Source organism: Egretta garzetta, unplaced genomic scaffold (genome assembly GCF_000687185.1).
Source record: "Egretta garzetta isolate BGI_Z169 unplaced genomic scaffold, ASM68718v1 scaffold303, whole genome shotgun sequence".
Taxonomy (NCBI): domain Eukaryota; kingdom Metazoa; phylum Chordata; class Aves; order Pelecaniformes; family Ardeidae; genus Egretta; species Egretta garzetta.
Genome location: NW_009259174.1, coordinates 809,705 through 831,150, shown reverse-complemented (window position 1 = coordinate 831,150; position 21,446 = coordinate 809,705). Strand labels below are relative to the sequence as shown.

At 33.5% G+C, this 21,446-nt stretch overlaps 1 protein-coding gene across 1 annotated transcript in view; it reads right to left on the bottom strand.

Moving 5' to 3' along the window:
* Positions 1-21,446, bottom strand: part of LOC104123321 (kelch-like protein 1) — a gene marked incomplete at its 3' end in the record, with an annotated part of 110,254 nt that overhangs the window by 73,476 nt on the left and 15,332 nt on the right. Inside the window, exons 2-3 of the mRNA XM_035891163.1 lie at positions 18,210-18,346; positions 2,516-2,712 (exon numbers count right to left, since the gene is read on the bottom strand). Coding sequence (XP_035747056.1) covers positions 2,516-2,712; positions 18,210-18,346 — 334 coding nt within the window. The remainder of the gene's footprint in view (positions 1-2,515; positions 2,713-18,209; positions 18,347-21,446) is intronic.

The window sequence follows — 21,446 nt, the reverse complement described above, 5'->3', positions numbered from 1 at the left end:
TGTTTTTTGAGGGTTTTTTATCTCAAAAAACTTTATGGTACAGCACTTTTATTTCTGGTCAGGCCTAGCTGTATTTCTTTATAGCATTATGTTTAGTAGAATAAAAATTATTATTTTTGGTTTTGACAATTCTTGGCTATAATATTTAAGAGACATATGATGGGCTCAAAAATAATTTCTTGTGCCTAATACAGAGAAGATATTTTTGTAGGTTCAAAAGACAAGACAAAAGGACATAATTTCAGTCATCACCTTCATTTTTTTCTTTACCTCAGGGACAAGTATATCCACTTCTATTAAAAAAAATGTTTGTTGTGACAATAAGCATTATAGAATTGGCTATTCAGACAGTCAACTATAATTCCCTATTCACTGAACTGATATATTACTAAAAGACTGTGGCGCTTTAGTGCTAAATATCTAGAAACTTAATATTACTAAATACTGAAAAAACTGTAGAAAGAAATCATATTATTTCGCTCTTCAAAAGTCAGCAGAGCTCTCACAGATTATGTCAAAGCTTCTCCCTCCCCTGCAGGTTTTTTCCCTGTAAGTGTTTTTCATGTATCAGAGAGACTAATTTTCTACTATTTATATGAGAAATAATTTAAGTAAATATTCAAGACAATTGGCTAAGGAAAATTCACTTCCCCTGTTTTACATTTCACATTTTCATGGAGAAAAATTATTTTTCTTTACAAAGAAGAAATACCCAAACTTTGAAGGTTGCATTCACTAATCTGTTATTCTGCCTTCATGTCAGAAACTTCTTAAGCTGTTTATTTTCTATAGCTTCCAAAGAATGGTAAATTTTTACAAGAAAACTACAACACAATATGCCAGAGTTGAGGGAATACCATTGTTTCCTATTCACAACAAACAAGCTTTTGCAATGATACCCTGGAAGAAGATTCACAGAGACAAAATTTGAGGTACATCACTTGCGACTCTTAAAGAAAGCCCCCTGAAAAGCTTTAGAGAAAGGGCCTTCAAGTTCTCGTGAAAGCATAAAAACTTTTTTAAAACAAAGGTTTCCCCATCATTTTTTAAAGAGTGCTTCCCCTCAAATCCTCTGAATAACACAGGAGTCTGTCAAGAAACTCCCCCTTGCCCTACTTGAGGTATGCTCTAATCACAGTCCATACTATTTCCCTGGAAAAAACAATAATAGATTATATAATACAAAACCAATAATAGATTATATAATATATCTAGTATCTTAGAAATGGGAACAGATCTTTGTGATCCATCAGAGATGTATCAGTCACAAGTCTTCAAATGTACTATAACGAGTAATTTCATTCATCCCAAAAATCTTTCAATAAATTGTTTTAAAAAGTAATGAGAATTTTTTAAACTCAAGGTTTTTCTCTAGGAGGTTTAAAAAAAATACTCATTGTTCATTATATTGCTTTGCACTCAAAAATCAAATACATAAATGTAAAAAATATCTTGATAAAAAGGTTGTATTTTTTCACCCCATACTTGTTTACTTCTAAGGAAGATCAGATGAATTCTGCTCCAACAGGTTATTTATCTCCACTGACAGAAGGTTAAACTGACTAGATTGGACCTGGAAAACTACATTTTAGATGTCTAAATACAGAGAAAATTTAAACCAGCCACAGAACTAGCTCCATAAGCTCCATAAGCTCCATAAACTGTAGTCATAAAAAACCCACAGTTAAACCTGTGAATTACAATATGGTTTTAAATACAGAAAACGATAAACAAAATAAGGACGTAACTGATGGACAAGCAAAGCAGATTCATTGAAACCTGCTATATTACTTCAGTAATAACTTCAGTATAGACCTTAAGGGACCGTTACTTCTCAGAAATGATACGTAATCTACTCTTCATGTAAGCTTAATGTCATGAGCTGGACGTTTTTAATTTTGTTAAACTATGCAGAATCAAATGGCTACTGATATGATATGGTTTCTGAGTAAGTATCATATTTTTGCTTCATTGATTGTGATTAATTTTTAGTATTAATGCCATACCTGTTCTTTCAGATGTAGCTGGAAAAAATTTAAAATATTTTCACATAAAATTCTTTATGACTTCAACTCTCTGCCTTAATCCACTTCACAGCTGAATAAAGAAGGGATAATTCTTGACCAAAAAAAAAAAAGCCCCAAAACTTCCCTTGACATTGTTCCCGTGCAGAACAATGACAATTACAAAGCTTCACTAAAGCTAAATAAAAAGGAACAGTGATTAAAAAGTATTCTAAGGACATACAGATACTTTTTACTATTATCACCTATATGTGAACATGCATCTAATTAAGGCATATACTGTTCTGACTCAGCAGTGCAAGCCAATTCTCATAACTTCACTGAAGTTGAGAGGAATCACCACTCCAGTGGTTTCAAAAGGGCCACTCACAAAATAAAGTTCCATACAAGTACAGAACAATTTCAAGCAGAAGAGTAACAAGATATTTTTACTTACAGAAGATATAGTGGATTCACAAGATCATAATTTAGATTTTCTAAAACTGCCTTACCATGGTGTAGTTGTGAGCCACCTTCATAAGCTCTGTGCATCCTTGTGCATCAGCAAATGCTCGTATTCCCAAACAGTTGGATGGGTGCAAAAGCTTCATTAGAAAATGGCAGCAAACCTCTACTACTTGTGGGAGCTGGAGGAGGCAGGCAGCTGCTAGAAGATTTTCAATGGTGTCTTCTTTCAATTCCAGGCAACCTAAAAAAAAAGAATTGATAACACATGCAAACTTCTTTATTTGGTATTTACAAAACATGCAGTATTAAAAGATATTTTGTAAATAAACCTAGCTCTAGATGAATAACTCTACAGAAAAAGTGAAGACAGGGAGTATTAGTCTCTATGACTCAACTCCTCAGTGAACTGAACATTACAGTATTAGAAACATTTGTTTTTAAACTACTACTAGTTCAACTGTATAAGAGGGATACAAATAAAGACTGTAAAGTCTGGAAAGGAAGCAAAGGCTTAGGAATACTGGTTTCATTTCTATAATAAGACTAAAATCTGAGTCAGTATCTGGATATCAACCAGGCTGTGATTTATTTTTTTTTTATTGAAATTGGTGGTAAAATATGCATTATCTTCAGTGGTACAGAGCAAAACTCACAGCCATTTATCTCCCTGTAAAGAATGAAATAACTAGCTAATGTAGTATAACTAAAACCATAAAAATATCTTCAAAATAGAGCTTAAAACTTTCAGACTTCATGTTGCTTATTTGTAATGTGACTTTGGGATTACTTTTATCTGAGTAATATATGGCAGGCCTCTCATAGCATATACTTATTCTAAAAGACTTTGTATTAGCTAAAAGAACATGGATGCATAATATTTATATTCCATTAATTAATACTTATATTGCACTTAATTTTGTAATTTCACAAGTCATTATCTTGCAGACTTATACACTTTTTAATAAATAAAAGTAAAATAGAACAAAATAAAAAATAATTTATTTTAGTGAGGAATAAGTGTCATTCTTGCCATCATGTTCCCCCCCAACCTGTCATTTTTAGGTTGTTTTTTTTTTTTACATTAGTATGTCTTACAAGTCTCTTACATCAATAACTTAAGGAACTATAAATTAGAGATCACAATTAGGCATGTCTTGGAGAACCAGAAAAAAGAATAAGAAATTAAAATGTTCAAAAAAAATATCAATTGTAAGAAACTAACAGTTCTGATTTTATTTTGCTGTGCTTGGAAAAATAATTTCAAACTCTAAGAGGATTAAGTGTATATTGATCTTTCTGTTCAAAGTAATAGAGTTCAACTGTTAGATAAACTCACTCCTTTCCCCCCACAAATTTTGTATTTGTTGTCACATAAAAAGAAATCTACAAATCTTAATAGTTCTATCACATGGCACTGAGCAGTTCTAAAATCCTCAACTTCACAACAGAATGCCATTGAAAAGAAAAGCTGCTTTGTATTGCAATACCAAACCCAAAATACAATAATCATAATACTGAAGATCTGACCTTTTCTCCTTCTTTCACTGTATCTGGAGCTTTTAATATACAATGGAAACTGGGAAGTTTACTATATTTAGTTATAATACATCCTTTTGCAAAGGTTAGAGCATCAGATCAGTATACAGCATAATTCAGTGGTTTTCCTCTGCTTATTTTTGTGCATCTATTAATGTCACGAGTTTCCCTTTATGTTATCTGACTTTTTCTCATGATTTCAGTCTACCACACATTTATGCAATGTGGTCAGAAGGCACACTCAGCAGTTGATTCTTGGCTGATTCATATATTTATCAATGACACTCCCACATTTGCTGCATGCTTGCAGGTAACCACTGGCTCAACACACTACTCATTATCTAGAATATAGTTCCACTGTGTCATGTGGAATCTTTCAAAAGATAGTTGTTTTCAGGTTAAAACTGATCAACCCAGTACCAGAAGGAAGAAAAATAAAAATGTGCAAAACAGCTGTGAAAAGCAGATTGACTGAGAAATGTGCTGATGGAAACAAAATTTAAAACCATGGAGTTTTAAATCTCCTTTTTTTATATGCTATGTATTTTTGAACAACAAGCTCAAAGAAGTCTCTGGCCCTACAAAGCTGATCCAGCTAATGTTTGCAGAATGATGTAAGGATTGAAAGAATCACCAGCCTTTAATGAAGAAAGGTAATAATGTCACAGCTTGGCATTTTATCACTAAATGTAGCCTGAGGAGAAGAACCCAAAGGAAATAGTCGGAGCCACATCAATCTGTTTATTTTCAAACTGAAGATATTTTCTGTTATCTGTAAAGAAAACTTAGGTACTAGTAAGCTTAAAATAAGTTTAAGACTATAAAAATTATTCTCTGTTTCATAAATTATGTATTTCTTTATGGAACCAACATGACCATTTTGAAGGAGATCCTTCACATTTTTATGGATGAGAGTGAAGTTTCTGCCTTACATATTGATCAAGGGAGGAAACATACAGTTGCTTCTGGGATACCTGGGTATATGAATATATTATAGGTTGACTTATTTTTAACTAAATTCAGAAACACCAATTTACTACTTAATATATCTGAGATAAGAGCTGGAAAATTACACTCAGCTTGAGCTAAAGAGGAGTTTACTCTGCTTCTTTCTTTCAGTACTGTCTTATCCTGCCTTTTTTGTTTTCTGCACAAACACGCTAAGAAGTAAGATAGGGCTCTCCAGGATCCCGTTTTTAGAAAGCATTAGTTTCAGTAGTAGGTAAGTATCTAATCCATCTAAATGCTTTCCAAGTCTTACTTATCTTAATTTTTAAATATCAAGACATCTTCACGATTTTGGTCACAAGGGCTGTATTCACTTTTTTCAGAAGGGTACTGTGATCTTTTTATACAAAGTTCTCTGGGATATCAAGTGTTTAGCATGGTCAAAGTTTGAAAAAAAAAGCTGCCAAGAGGCTCATTATATAATATTTCAATTCTTCAGACAGTTTCATATTGACAATTAGAAGATCCAAGCACCTATTAAAAAATGCTTAATAAGATATTCAAGGGGGCATTAATATTACTGCTTCTTCAGTTCACCTTCCCTTCATGTTTTTATGCAATAAGGAGTTTGCACAAGCACCTCAGGTGATGAAGTGTCTGGAAATGGTTTACATACTTTAAACAGTCTTTGGGTCCAATTCTGATGATCATTCTCTCTGCTACTGTCAAGTCCTGGTAATGACATAATGTGTAGTAATCACCTCTTACATCCATCCATGAATAGCAGCCAATGAAGAATACAATAAAAACTATTTTCCCTGTAGCAGAAGATTTTTCAGTCTCCAGCTGATTTCTGAATTGAATATTAAGGTTTGGATTTTGGCCTATGCCTTAAAAGATAAATGCCATACTTTTCATAAAAGTGAAGTTGTTTTCAGAAAAGAAAACATGACAGTATATTCACTTTGCAGAGGTATCTCCTGATAAAACTCTCATTTGTTTCCCATTAATTATTTGCTGCAAACCATGGTCATCAGATGCAAGGGAGACAGACAGCCACTCTATGCTTGATTGTGTTTATTTCCTTATAGTTTGACATTTAGCATCCATGAAAATTCAGAAAGGTGGCTCTTTTTTTTCCGGTAGATATTCAAATAAAAAAATAAACACTACCCCAAAAGGGAGTAGTCTCCTACACAAACAGATAGTGCAATTTAAATTGGGAAAAAAAAACTCAGGATCTGCCCACTCCTTATTATCAGACTATTCATCTTACATACTAGCAACCTAAACCTAAACCAAATACAAATTAACCCCAAAAGTATGTATAAACCAAAGATGTGTTTATTTGAGGGTGCTGATGAAATGCTTGATTTTTTTGCAGGCACTTTGGTATCAGACACCATAAATAAAAGACAAGTTAAACTATATGACTTAACTAGGAAAATTATTTTTTCCCAGGGGAAAAAAAAATTCCTAACAGAAAATTTTTCCTGTCCTGAACAACTTCAATTCCCCTCAATTTCAATCTAAATTGAGTCATCTAATTAGAAGAGATTGATTTTCTGTTCCTACATGTCTTCTTTAATCCCTGTGGATGAAATTCAACTATTGAACAGGACAACTTATTTTAACTCTCTTCACACAGAAGATTTAAAATTATTTTTAAAGTAATTTTCATTTATATTTCTATGAAATAATCTCTCAAAAAACATTTATAGTCAGGAAAGCATTCACTTGACATATGTTCACGGATATATGACTTTCGACTATTATCGGATACTTGATTACATTGCCAGTTATGGTGCTAGTTTTTGAACTCTTCACTACCAAACATGACTTCAAAATTATGGTAATTTGTAATTTCAAATAACAATTTTTATATGAAATTTATATTTAAGTATTCTTATATGTAAAAAAAAATCATAAATTATTCTGCAGCCATAAAAATATGTATTTTGCCAAAATGAAAAGGCCTCCATCACAGTAATATAAGAATTCTTATAAATTAAATAACTTCACACTTTTAAAAAACTGTACAATCATTTACAACCTAATATTGCTTCATCTTTGTTTGAATAAGCTGACTAAACTGGCATAATCATGTGGTCACTTGTGAGTACTGCTGAAGTCCACTGTATTTCAATGGCGTGGAAAATCACAACATTGCAGAGTGATAAGGCAATCCTATTAACAATTTAAATTCCCCCTGAGCAGGAACTTTCTTGCAAATTTCTGTCCGAAGATCAGAAAAGTATATTAGCCAAAACATGCCATGTGTGCTACCTTTTCATCTCCTGGTTTGAACAAAAAAAACAACACACCTCTGTCATATAACTGAAACGTCATGTTTTTAAAGAAAATTTGTCTGCTGACTTATAAATATCAGCTTTTTAGAAAGAGATATTAAGATGCTATTTTCTCCTTATGAAGCAGCTGCCATTCATGTTAGCTCACCTTAGATATTTGAACTTAGTCACTTGTAAGATACACATACAAATAACAGGAGTAAAAGCAATAAATAATTTTAGTTGTGTCGTAAGTCCTTTTTATAAATTGTGAAGAAAGATGTTAGTGCTCTAAAACACACCTGAAGATATGTTTTTTTTCCATTGGCTATAGAAAAATTGTTAAAATATTAATTTAATTGTTGGTATTATTTGCTAAAGGTTACTAGTTTGTACTTCTATAGATGATCAATATATTAATATGGGGGGGAAAGAAAAAAAATGGGGGGAAAAAAAAGAAAAAAAAAAGTCTCAAGGACAAAGGAGCTCAGCTTTCAGGTTTGAAGGAGAAGTATTTTATTCTCCACATCTGAGGCTAGTTCAGAACCAGGAATACTCACCTCTGCCAGAATAAGCTTCTCAACCTTTCAGGTGATGATTTGGCAGCTTGTGCTACGGTAGCACAGAGTAGCTCAAATCCACACTTAAAACCCAAAAGATTACAAAGACGGAGGCATCAATTGCCAACAAAAGATTTTTGCTTATGAGTCCACCTTACAGCCTAATGAAATCTGCTTTGCTTTGGGCTGGATTCCACTGATGGAAGAAGTGAATACTACAGTCACATTGTGTTCTGTGGGTATATTTCAGCATAGTCACTGTGTGATGGGCACAGAATAGAAAGGGAATGAAAGTATGTTTTACAATGCAGGGGCAGGAGCAGAGAAATGCATGAAAGGTAAGGACCTCTTTTGCAAACTGCCATTGTGATTTTCCTGAATTTTTTGCTTTCTTTTGTAACTGTGGATACACAGTAGGCAGCTGAGCTCAGCATAGTGGATATGGGTAAATGTCTCCACTGCAGGAACTCCAGAAAGAAGCACATAAAAGAGTTAGCCCATGTTATAGCAGCCCGCCTGATCACTTCACTGATGCTGTTTAGGCAAGAGCATGGCATGCACCAGATGACACCGCAGGGGGTTGGCACTCCACGCAAAGGAACCCTCTCGCTTTTCAGGCACATCCTATATTAATATTCAATGCTTGGTTTATTCCCTCTTTGGAGATTGAGAACTTTGAAAACAGCAAAGAATGGCTTTAAAAATGCACCTTGCAGTGCACTCAGTCTAATTGTTCTCCCCCTCAGTCACCGCTTCCCTGAGTCTGCCTAAGTTTATTCTTACTCTTTATCACTGCTCTTAGGAGTAGCAGGTTTCATCATCATACAAGGAGACAGTCAGTAGCTATCTCCCCATAAGAGACTCAATCATTCTGACTACTCAAAATTTATGGATATCCAGCTCAGAGCTCTTTTCCAAGCAATTCTCATATGTTGCATCAAAATAATGAGAAAACAGCTGGTTCCTAATACGTAATTGCAACTTTTGTCCCTTGATGAAGTAACCTGCATAAAAGGAACAGTAAAAGTTCATTTTATCGTGTAACTCCAGAAATGAGCAAAGACTTAATATTTCAGTGACAGGAATGGAAAACATCTGCTCCAGCTGGACACAAGATCCTCAGAGCAAAGGTTGCTAAAAAAAAAAAAAAAAAAGTAAGGAGGCAGTCAGTCTCTGCACCTGGTTAAACTAAGTGGGTCTGTGAAGATCTTTCCCACAGACCTGAATTACATGAAAGCCCACAGTTGTTTCAGAATCAGAAAGACCTTCAGTATAGGAAGGTATTTGATTCCAAGCAGGCTGACATCCACAGGTGGAGGAGGATGATAGTCTAATTCTACAGTTACAGTGAGGAACCTTGGAAGATTCTTGCACTGTACTGTATAGACAGTATAGTTCATAATTCAATCCAGGAATAATACTTAGTGTTGCACGGAGGCTTTGCTGATGCATAAATAAGAACATAATGAGGAAAGCTATATGAAAACGTGAATCTTGTTAACTGCACCTGCACTAGTAAGAAAGTTAACCAGAGCAAACGTACATATGATCTTGGAAGTGTAGTCAATGCACAACATCTGTGGACAGATAATCTGAGTGATGGCTTTGCAGATCATCAGATCACTATCACCTTCACACTTCCTAAATTGGAGCGACCCTGATAAACAAGGCTTCTGTGGATAATTGCAACTCTCTCTTTATTGACTCCTGAAAAGGAGTTTAAAGTATCAGCTCCTAGAAAAGAACCTCACAGGGGATCTTCCATATCCAGAAGTTAAGTTTATTCAAGGTGTACCACCATCTGGTGGTGGACTTTATAACTACTTTTCTGGACTCTCCATTACCCAGTGGCTAACAAAGTCTTCCAGGTCAATTCAATTACATTAACTTGTCCTTTTATCACTCATCCCAGAGTTCCTGGAATAATTGATCTCCCATCTGAAGTGCATAGAAATTCACAAGGGCTTATTCTATGAAAGTGCAAAGTCAACCATCAAGTACATGGCAAAGCAAATGTAGTGGGACAGCAGCAGGTAATAGTCTCCTACAAAAAGCGCTAGATGGATATGGTCCATGTTCACAGGGATCTCTGACATGATGCCACAGAACAGACAACTCTTGAACTTACTCAGCATGTCACAGAGGTAGAGGCAAAGACCTTCACGATATGCAGAGTATCAGGTGCCACTCTGGTTCTCAGTGTGACGAGTATCTCCTAGAGGGGAGTAGCCTTACACACAGTAAACAAGCTACCATCATCTAAGAGCCAAGGCTTGTTTGTCTGAGCAGATGCCTTTAGTAATACACATAGAGCCTTATATTATATCTATTCAATTAAGCTTGTCTGGGACTTCCCTCTAGCACTGGGGTTAACTGAAATGAAATGGCCTCAGTTGTACTCTAAATCGTCATCCTCCAAACCATGGCAGTCACATTCAAACTGCATGTTGAAGAATGATCCTGTGGCTGCAATAACCCCTGGACTGTATGAACACTCTAAATTGGCACAGGCCAAAACTATGCTAAGTATCATTCTCACTGTTTATTTGTATAGACAACTGAGTTTCAGCAATAACACACCCCACACCTCCCCAAAAAACCAAAACCAAAACCCAAACCTCCCTGGGATATTTAATTAAGAAAGCTTCTGTTCTGAAGGAACCTAAGGGCCTTGTGCTTAAAGGAAGTTTCTTTCTTGGTACATCCCTGCTGTCTGCCCTGTGTGTTATTAGATAAAATACTGACAAAGAAGACACTTGACAGTCCCCCAAATAAAATCTAATTAAAAGCTATGCAGTAGGGCTTGAACCTCTTCCATGTAGGATCCAGGCTCTATTTTTTTTCCAGATGTGTATAAATAAATCAAGGATTTTCTTTTTGTTTTCTATTAGTTAACTGATTTTTGCCTTTTCAGTTTCATTAACGGTATGAAAGCACCAGGCTATTCTTCTGATCGCTGTTAGGAACGCACGCTAATTAGACAGACCGATGCAGTCTAACGAAATCTATAGTAACTTCACAGTTCTGTTGTAACTTCAAAGGAAGGCTGCTAGAGTCACCAATGGCAGCAAACCACCAGAAGCTCAATCTCTGGTTCCAGTCCTATCTAAAACATTTAAGCATGATTGGAAATAATGAAAACTCAAGTTTAAGATCAAGAAAGAAGCATTACCTAAGAAAATGAGGTAGAGAAATACTCTTCTGCATTAATGCTTAACTTGAACTCTAAAAAGATCAAAGAATACATATCCATGTATCCCAGGGCACTAGGATCTGAATCCTAGATTTTCTCCTATCAGTCATCTTGCTGCTAGAAAAATTAAACATACTTTCTGCATAGCCATTGCACATAACTGTTGGCTTCAGATTTCCTCAGCTGGCTCACATGAAACATTTAACAGACATGCAAAAGAGGAAGCTTTCTTTCCTATCAAGTTATAGTTCTGTTATATCTCAGGTGAAACATTGTTTATTTTAATAAACCAATCAAATGCAGAAATGTGTGGATAGATTAAACATGTACCTTGTATTGAAGTTGCATATTTTTTACTGGTTGAATATATCATTCACAAAAAAAAAATAAATTGTTGTTTACCCTTGTGAATCTATGCAAACTACAAAAAGCACACAATGTTGATGCAGTGTTTCACTAATAAATCTACATCATATATATTAATTTGAATTACACAACTTGTAATTACATTCTAATTCAGTTTATATAATCAGAAAACTTTGGGCTTATTGCAGATAAAACAATATGCAGCCACTACCTTATTAATTTATTCACAAAACTGTTATTCAGTCATAATACTTACATATAAAACAAAAACTGCATCCAAATGAACTCCAAAGCCCATCTAACATAGAGTTTATAGTATGTATTTTTTACACATCTCAATTTTTTCAGCTTTAATAAAATTATGTTGTATAGGTACATCCATCACATTAACTTTATAATTAGACATACTGCCCCTTCACAGGAACTTTAACACCTTCTACTGCCTTTAAATCAATATTTTTTTGCAGTCTAATTTTCTGTCTTCCTGTTACTACTCTTAGATGGACAGTTGCCTTCACTTAGGAGCAGCTCTTATCGAGGCTGTACAGGACTTGACGCTCTACTGGTTACCATGTAATTCTACCTTGCCAATTATTTAGGACTCTATTTGTTTATACATGAGTGAACACAGTCCAGCTTCACAGTGTGTCATGACTCTGTCATCTATCTATTTAGGAGACACAGAGAGGACAATTTACCATTGTATGAAGCCTTTAATAATGTAATTAGGTACTGTGACTCCTTTATCTAACAGAGTAGTATTTTCTTTAAGAAGAAAAAAAAAAGTCCAAAAGTACTGCCTATTTTAAAAGATTTAAAAAGTAAAAAAAAAAAAAAAAAAAAAAAAAAAAAAAAAAAGTAAAGCAAGCAAAAAAACACCTTTGTATCTTACTTAAGCTTTTACCCAACTTTAGTCATAAGTATAGCCTCAAAAACATGACTGGTTTTATTTAATATGCTGATTAGATAGATGGCAAGTCTTCCTGAAATTGTTTAGAGTTTAAAATGTTTATTTTCCTTGCAAAGTAATATCCTGATTTCACACAACTGGCAAAGAGACAGTACACATCTTTTTTGGTTTGGTTTTTTTTTTTCATTCTCTTTTTCCCCCCTAACTTAAATTCACTAGTGTTGTTACCTGGCTACTTTTTCTTTGACTGTCATTGAGATATTATTTAGTTATTTTTTACATGGTATGCTTTTTTAAAGGCTCAGTATCTATACAAGAAATTGCTCTTGGTAATAAATGAACACAATGTCATCATGAAAATGGGACAACTTGAAAATAAATGTAACCTTTATTTTGTATGGTAGCAGAGAAGGATTTTTTAAAATGTTTGCATATGTATTTGATGTCTACATGTGATTTTTGTTTACATATCTATATCTTTCACATCTATATAGCTGAATAAAATTGTTTAGGACCTATTGTAATAGAAAACTTTTTGAATTATTAAATAAAAAAAAACAAATAAGGAAAATATACTACTTTTTCATTAGGTCAAAGAAGATTGAACAACTTCCCTTAAAAAATTAAAGCCTGAAATACACGGTTTGTTTAAAAGTTTTAAATCTAATGAAAAAACAACCAAGAGTGATAGAAAGGCTTATGGAAGCTAATATGATGGTAAAAAAATATTATCTTTAGCTCATGGGATAAAGGAATTCTGATTCTGTAATGGATCAGAAATCTGCTTTATCATAAATATAATTCAATTCCAATACAAAAGTTTTAAATAAACATAGAGAAATAGACTAATTTTGAAATAATTAAGATTTACTCACTTTCTTTTATAGTTTTAGCAAAACTATTTTATTTTATTTTTTTTTAAAAAGAAGATTTTTTAAAAAAAAAAAAAAAGATTGAGACCTGCAATGATGAACGAGTTTTCATGATTTCTTCTTTTTTTTTTTTTTAATTACTGAAAAAGGGAAGTAGCTTTCACACCCCATATTCTAAAATGCCTGGGAAAAGTACATTTGTAGTCAGAAATTACATATTTAAAGGAGATTATTATAATAAAACCTACTACCTTTAGAAAAGCTTCAAAATCACATTTACACCAAAAATATATTTTTACCCTTATATTTCTCTTTATAACTGAAATAAAAATATGCCAAATATGTTCTAACATAAAATTTTACCCCCCTAATAATATTTAGGAAGTTTCTGACCAGATTCAAAATGCATTGAGTTGCAGAACTGAAATGATAAAAATTCAACTATCTTACTAATGGCTTAGTTCGGTTTTGGTTTTGTTTTTTCTTCTCACTGAAGGCTTAGAATAACAAAAGACAATATCAAAGGGGTTGTCAAGCAGTGACCAACTTTTCCATGCTGGCCCAAACAAAGATGAATTATACTAAAGAAAGTCTAAGAATAGGTTATATATAGTGGTAATAAATGTTGATTTTGGAATGGATGAACATTACTCTCTGTGTTGCATAGCTTTATGGTTTTTAAGCTGTTAATGATATTAGTAAGTCATCTGCTAAATGGGGGATTGTTGTGTACAATAGCAAGAGATAAAGTAATGATTTGTACAAATGAGGGGAAAATGAATTATTATTTGTTATTTCCCACATAAGTAGAAACTATGAGAAAACAAACAAAATTATCATAGAGCAAATTTAGAAATACCAAAGGAAATAACATATTTTACAGAGTTTAACTCTCTACCACCATATGCTGTAGAGGCTGAAACTATACATGCTTTCAGAAGTATTAGACAAATTCACATTTGATCACTGACTACTGAAGTAGATGAAATTATGTTCCATAAAGCTGGAAGCTAGGAGGACATGCCAGCAAAATTATAACTATTCATATCATGCTACCAAATATCTACTATCAGATATTATTATTGGCAAGTCTCTGAGTTAATGCATTTATGATCTGGCCCAATACAGAGGCTCGTCTACCCACAGTTACAGAATGTGTTTAGAAAGGGGAAAAAGAAAGAACAGTTATTAATGACTTTTAAAAAGTAGAAAACATAAATTTGTTGTTTTGAACAAATTGTAGTTATCACTTATTTTAATGATTTAGAGGAAATGGCACTAAACAGCGACTTCAGAAATTCTATCCACAAAATCATGTTCTTTCAGAAGCATATGGGTGTTTCTGTAAGCACAGGTAAGAACTATTTTAATTAACAGGAGTTAAAAGGAAAAAATGAAGATACACAAAGCAATGTATAACTAGTTAGCAAACTAATATTATTCCCTTTTTTTGTACTGATGGATATAGCAGATGTTAACAACTCTCCATTCAGATAAATATACCTATCTTTCTTCAGGTCTCTGATGTATAAAACCTCCCCTTCACTAAACTTCAATTCTGGTATTTTGCAATGGTATTTCATTTTATTGCTGGAACTGAAGGGTCTGGTATTGGTACACAATACTCCTATCTATAGTAATATTTTCCATAGATATGCATATTTTACCCTTTTTGAACTATTTAATATGTATGATTCATAGTAAAAAATAAATAATTTCACTAGATCCTAAAAAATAAAACCTGACTGAATTACAGTTAATATAATGTGGAAATGGTTCCCCTTTTTAAATCACATTTTAAAATATTTGCAGTGTAATACTCCTAACTTCTAAGTTTTTGCAAACAAGACCATGTTCAGCTGTATTTTCCTGAAATGTTCAGTTGTCTCCAGGGAACTAGCGGACAGTTCCTGTCTCAAACAGCAGTAACTACATATGATTTTCTTTTCTTTTCTTTTTTTTTTTATCTCCTTGGGCTAAGAAGGTAGTGACAGGAAAAAGAAAAGGGAAGAAGAGTGAATAATTGCCCATTTGTCAAAATGGTTTGCTGTTCCTGGGGGAAAAGAATAAAGTGCTCAGACATGAGTTGCTGAAAAGCTTTTCACATATTGTGCAGTCAGTAATTGGAATTTGGCAGCCAAATTCTCCAGATATTCTGTCTAGACTATGTATGCTCCAGATTACAGATTGAAAGTCTGAACAGGAATTTCTGATGGCTGCTGCACTATTTCCTTTGCTTTTCAGTGTTCCTTTTGCACACATCCATGCAGCACAAAGAAGAAAGTGAACTGACTTAAAAGAAAAAGGTGTATGAAGTAGGCCAGTGGTAAATAAGGAATCAGAAGGCAAGAAAATATGTAAGAAACTATGAAGCTAGATAAATCATAAGAGATGGTGGAAAGGAAAGGGAAGAGAAAAAAATAAAGTTTGAGGGGACAGGTTTTGATCTGGCAAAAGACATGGGAAAACACAATGATTAACCAAGGAGCAAAGACTGTGTTTTATTTCAGTAAACTGAACAGGCTTGGGACCACGTTCTAAGAATTACCTGATCACCTGTGAGTTATCACTGAATTGTCCATAGCACGGTTGAATGCTCTTGCCCTCTGCACAAGGATGGCCTCATTCATGATGAGCCTGTGTATCCAGCCTATACCCAAGGTTTCTTAGAGAGATTGCTAACTGGATTTGGCTAAAACTGCCAAGATCAATATAGATAATTCCAGTGCCTGCAAATTTTCCCTTAGTACTGTTTAATTTACTATCATAACGTCAGCTAGGAAATTTAGGAGTTTGATAAGACATCTGATGCAGATAAAAGGAATAGAGATAGAAATAATCTAACATGAATTTAAAGAGGTAAGGACACAAGCTGAGAATAAATCAGAGTAAGATAGGACAAAGAACCTGATGGAACAGAAATGCAAGACAGAGTAATTAAAATCAGAATGGTCCATGGCATCCAATATGTGTTCTCTTGTAATGTGTAACATGGACTCATTACCTAAATCTCATCACTCTTTTCTTGACAGCAAGTATTTGTGAAATTTCCTTTTCAAGTATAAACTTAAGAAGGTATTTTTTACATCTTATTTGTTATCAAAATGGGTTAGAACTAAAAGGACAATGGTGGATTATCACTGCAAGTGAGAGAAATTAGAGACCTTTGTTACCACCTTAAGTTTCTAATTCTTCAAGGTGACATTATGATGGCACATAATGTTGCCATTTTTAAGGTCATTTGGGCTTTATGTGACAGTTTAAATGAAAGAACATTACAGATGCAAATTTGTATGAGGCAAATTAGAAAACACTGGAATTATATTACTTGTGCAGTTCTGTTTTCATCCATTTGTGAAGGCTGGTCCTTAATTACCTAACCACAAGAAGACACCTCCAAGTTTTCCACCTCATATGACAAACAGAGTATATCACATGACATAGACAAATCAAGGAGAGTAAAGTAGCTGAAAATCTTAATCTTTTGCAGAAAGTGGAAGGAGTTTTCTCTTTCTAGATTTTCATTACCTCACCCAGTCTCCAAAGTTCTTAGAGATAACTAATAAAGTTCTGAGATAGCTTCATTCATATTGAAAATGGTTAAGTACTTTTTTGCTTCCTTCTGTACCTTTTTTCTTAATCTACACTTAAATGATATCTTTTGTCGTCAATACTAACTGTGCTGTGTATTTTCATGTAATATTTTAGTGAAAACTGAGGCAAAAGAACCATGCAGTACCTCAGTATTTCCACAATTTTGTTCCCCAGGGAACAACACTGTCCCTCATCTTCCTCTTACCTCTTCTTCCTCTTATCTTCCTCTTACAGAATGATTTAATGTTACAAGTAAGGTCTTTTGCTATTCTGCACCAAGGTAGTCTTGATTTTGCCCCGGTATTCCTGTTCCATTCATTCTGGATGATGTACATTCCTGGACGGCAAAACCACAGCTGAAGGGAGTACGCACTACCCTTTGAACATGTAGAGTACTATATAAGTGAAGATGGTCTGACATTCCTAGAACCTAAATTTCACAAGCGTTATTCTCAAAAAGAGTTTTTAATTTAAATTATGTTTACTTGCAGTTTTTATTTCCTCTTAAGATGGTAAACTTATTATATCATAAAATAAACAGCACATATCCTGAATAAATGTATCCAAGCAAAGAGCATCTTATGATTAAATTAATATATATGTATTTAAAGAGGATTAAAACTGCAGGATATGGGCTATCTATTTGACATTGAAGCTAAATTAAAATATTCAAAGAAAAATAATGACAAAATATTGTTAATTTAAACAATATAAGGATGTCTTTTAGGAAACAGAAATAGAAAACAGCATATATTTTATACTTACATGATTCATAGGCAAGGGGAGACAAATTCAGACTACAAATCTTGTTATTGGAATTACCTCTCTTTTAATTACTTTATTTTGTAACTTTAGTATTCTTTCATAGTAATGCACTTCAGAGACATTGTGCATAGCAGCTTGTTTAAGAAGGATAAAACCCAAATCTATTATGCATTAAAATGTAATAACTATTCAAAAGGAAGTTCTGAGTTACTAACTCTGAGTTATGAGTCATCCATAAACTTACATTACACAACGGAGTGCCTGCCTATAACAGGAAATGAAAGTGACAATGCCCGACTCAAATATTTTATTATTTAAAATTTGTAAAGATTTATGTAATTATTTAAACTGAAATTTGACTAAGGCAGCAATGTAGGGCTATTCTTCAAAAAATACAGCTGTTCATTCAATGATCTCATGTAATCTGAATCACGTGCACAAGGCATGCTTTTTAAGTATTAGAAAACCAAGAAAACTATATAATTTTCTAGACTGCCCTCTTGTACTTACCAAGCCTGAAATATTTAACATCTTGGAGATAATAGATAACTATCTGAATTCAGCCCTAGAAATGGTAAATAAGTGCTTTGATTAGTTAATATTAAAAATAAAAATATTTAGAAAATAAATATAATTCATTGCCTTGTAGCAAATAAAACTATCAACATCTTTCTCTATAGGAAGTATAATGTATGTGGTACAATACCTGTGTATGCAAACTGAACAAGATCCCAGAGTGCATTGGGGTCTATGCCTTCCATTTTGATCTCTTCTTGCTTGGCTTCACAAACATCACTTGTAAACATGGCAGCAAAGTAGTCAGAAACAGAACTGAGGACAAGTCTGCAAAAAAGTTAGAAACTGGTGTCATCTACTTTGATATACATATTAGAAAATTTATACATAAAAACCACCCAAACCAAACATTTTAAAAAATATTTTCATAGTAATTATGCATTACCTACAAATTACCAGAAACAATATATTATTAATGCATGTAGGCAGCAAAATACAGCATGACATTTAATTCTAATTTTTTTTTTTGCTCCCTGTGATATGAACTAAGTGGCACATTAGTATATGGACAGACATAGAAATTAGCACTCAGTCTTTCTGATAATTTTCCAGTCATAAGAAGTCACCAGTATCAAAGACAACTTATTAGTGAAACATATTTCATATTCCAGAGGTACTCTTCATTGTTCTTAAAGGACTATTTTTTATAAAAATTACTGACAGCATGTAACTACACAATCCTTCAACCTTCATTAAATCTGTTTGTAGCTTAACCTGCTATTCACTAAAAAAAAAAATAATAATAAAAAAAATCATTGTGTAATGCAATGTTTTTGTGAAGAAACATTTGCATAGGAAAAAAAAGTCGAAATTCTTATAAAATGTGCATGGTTTGTTTGGGGCGTCTGATTTAGATAAATCGAAACCACAGCAAGTACCAGGTATGATTGTCATTACCAGGGCCTTAAGCTAAGACATTCTTCTAAATACCATCTACAGTAATATTATTATTTTGTGAGGCATGAATACTCACATATGATCTTCAGCTAGAAATGTGTTACAGCTATAAATAGTGCACCACATGGTTCCGTAAAAGATGGTCACATTTCTGGCTTAATTTGAAAACATAATATAGAAGCACATTGATAAAAGATACAAGAATCACAACTGAAGAACTTGGAAACCATGTAGACATTTGTATATAGTTAACTATTATGTCCAAGAGGAAAAAAAAAAAAAATTCTGAAGAATAACAAGCTATCTCTTATCAGCCAGTGTGGTAATTGATTGCATTTGCTCTCTTATTTCATCCCAGTTGAAAAGTAAGATATGACAGCTTGAATTGGCTTCATAATTTTACAGCGCTTTAAGCTAACATATTTTACCTGCAAGTAGGGCAGCTTGAGAACATATATATGATCTTTACTCTGACTCAGATGACGGGCAATGACTAATTAGGTGTAGTAGTTTTATCCTTTCTCATGTTGTGTTCAGCTCTTGTAATCATGAACTTTAGAAGTAAAGATCCTAACTCATAACAGTTCCTACTTATATTCATGTAATTAATAAAAAAAGATGAGTGCAAAAAGATTAATTTTGAAATATACTTTTTTGCTATTCCAGGGACTCCTAATTCACTATTTATTTATTTATTTATTTATTTTCACCACCGAAGAACATTTACTTCTGTGTTTGCTTATTTATGTTGTGGTTTAACCCAGAAGGCAGATGAACACCACACAGCCAGTTGCTCACTCTCCCTTCCCCCACTGAAATGGGGGAGTGAATTGGAAAAAAACCCATGTCTTGAGATAAAGACAGTTTAATAAAAGAAAATAATAACAATAATAATGGTAATAGAACATACAGAATATACAAAACAAGTGATACACAACTCAATTGCTTATCACCCTCTGACTGATGCCCAGCCCGTCCTGACAACGATCACTCTCCCCCCAGCCAACTCCCCCGAGCATGACATCATATGGTCTGGAATAGCCTTTTGGCCAGTTTGGGTCAGCTGTCCTGGCTGTCATCCCTCCCAGCTTCTTGTGTACCTGGAAGATCAGGGGAAGCTGAAAAGTCCTTGACCATTCTAGGCACTACTTAGCAACAACTAAACCATCAGTGTGTTATCGACATTATTTTCATACTAAATCCAAAACACAGCACTATGCCAGCTACTAGGAAGAAAATTAACTCTATCCCAGCTGAAACCAGTACGATTTACTATCTTAACTGAGTATCACAAGTGTGTATTTAGTCAATCAAGAAAACCATACAATTCTGGATAACTAAAAATCTTATAACCCTTCTTCAAATACTTTTTCTGTCCACTTAGAAATAAACTAATTGATTCACTGTTACTAGATGCTTGATTAAAAAAAAATCATAGCAAAAACGAAAAAAACATGACAAATTGATGATTTTCTATGAGTTGCAATCTCTCACAGCAAGTAGAGATGTAATTTAGGTCTGTGACTGAGATTTCCATTTGAGAGCATTTCACATCATCTGTTGCTTCAAATTTATTAACCACCATTTAAATTCAACTATGAGTCTTCAACTTGGTCACTTGCTAAAAGCAAAGTCAAACCCCTTTCCTGCATGAAAACCAATGGAAAAATTAATGAACAGAAACCAGTTAATGATAAATTGAAATATTTTTAAACAGTAGTATCTTAAATTTATAATTTATATAATTTATGTTCAGACATTATTATATAATCTTCTTGTATATATATTTTTAACTCAAAGATAATAAAATTGGGGGGGGGGCAGTAAATAATTAACAGAAGGATTAGATCTCTTTCACAAACTTCTACAAAAATCTGTGTTTTTCCACAATTTGTCTCATGGTTTATTATGAGGTGAGGAAATTCAAAGCAGCTATCTAATGGAGTCCAGCTGCAAATGAGCATTCAGTCTACAGGACCAGACATCATCCAGTGCAAAGTGAAAAACCATGAAAAATATATAATACAGATGTCAAGTCCTTAGCACTACCCATTTTACTTACAGGATTATGCCTTCTGGTGTGTGCCACCTGTTAAAGAAGATGGCTTAAGTGAGCAGAAAGGTTCTGTGAAGTAGCAGCTCACCTAAGCAAGCAAGACAAGGTTTTGAACAGTGACAAAAATTTTTTTTACATCCCTTATGTTAATCAATAGTCAATAGAAATAATGAATCAGCTATTTCATCAATTGAATATAACCAAAAAGTTATATTGTTGTGCCTGATTTCAAGACACAAACTTTTACCTTGGGAAGGGCTTCACAGGCTAAATTGAAGTGAAAGGAACTTGTTAATTATACTTAGTTCTGAAAGGTGACACCTTTTGTAAATTTTAATTGTGTTCCAGTGTTGAGACAGAAATGAAAAGTGAGGAATCAAAGGGATCAATTAATTTGTAATGATCTGCTGCTTT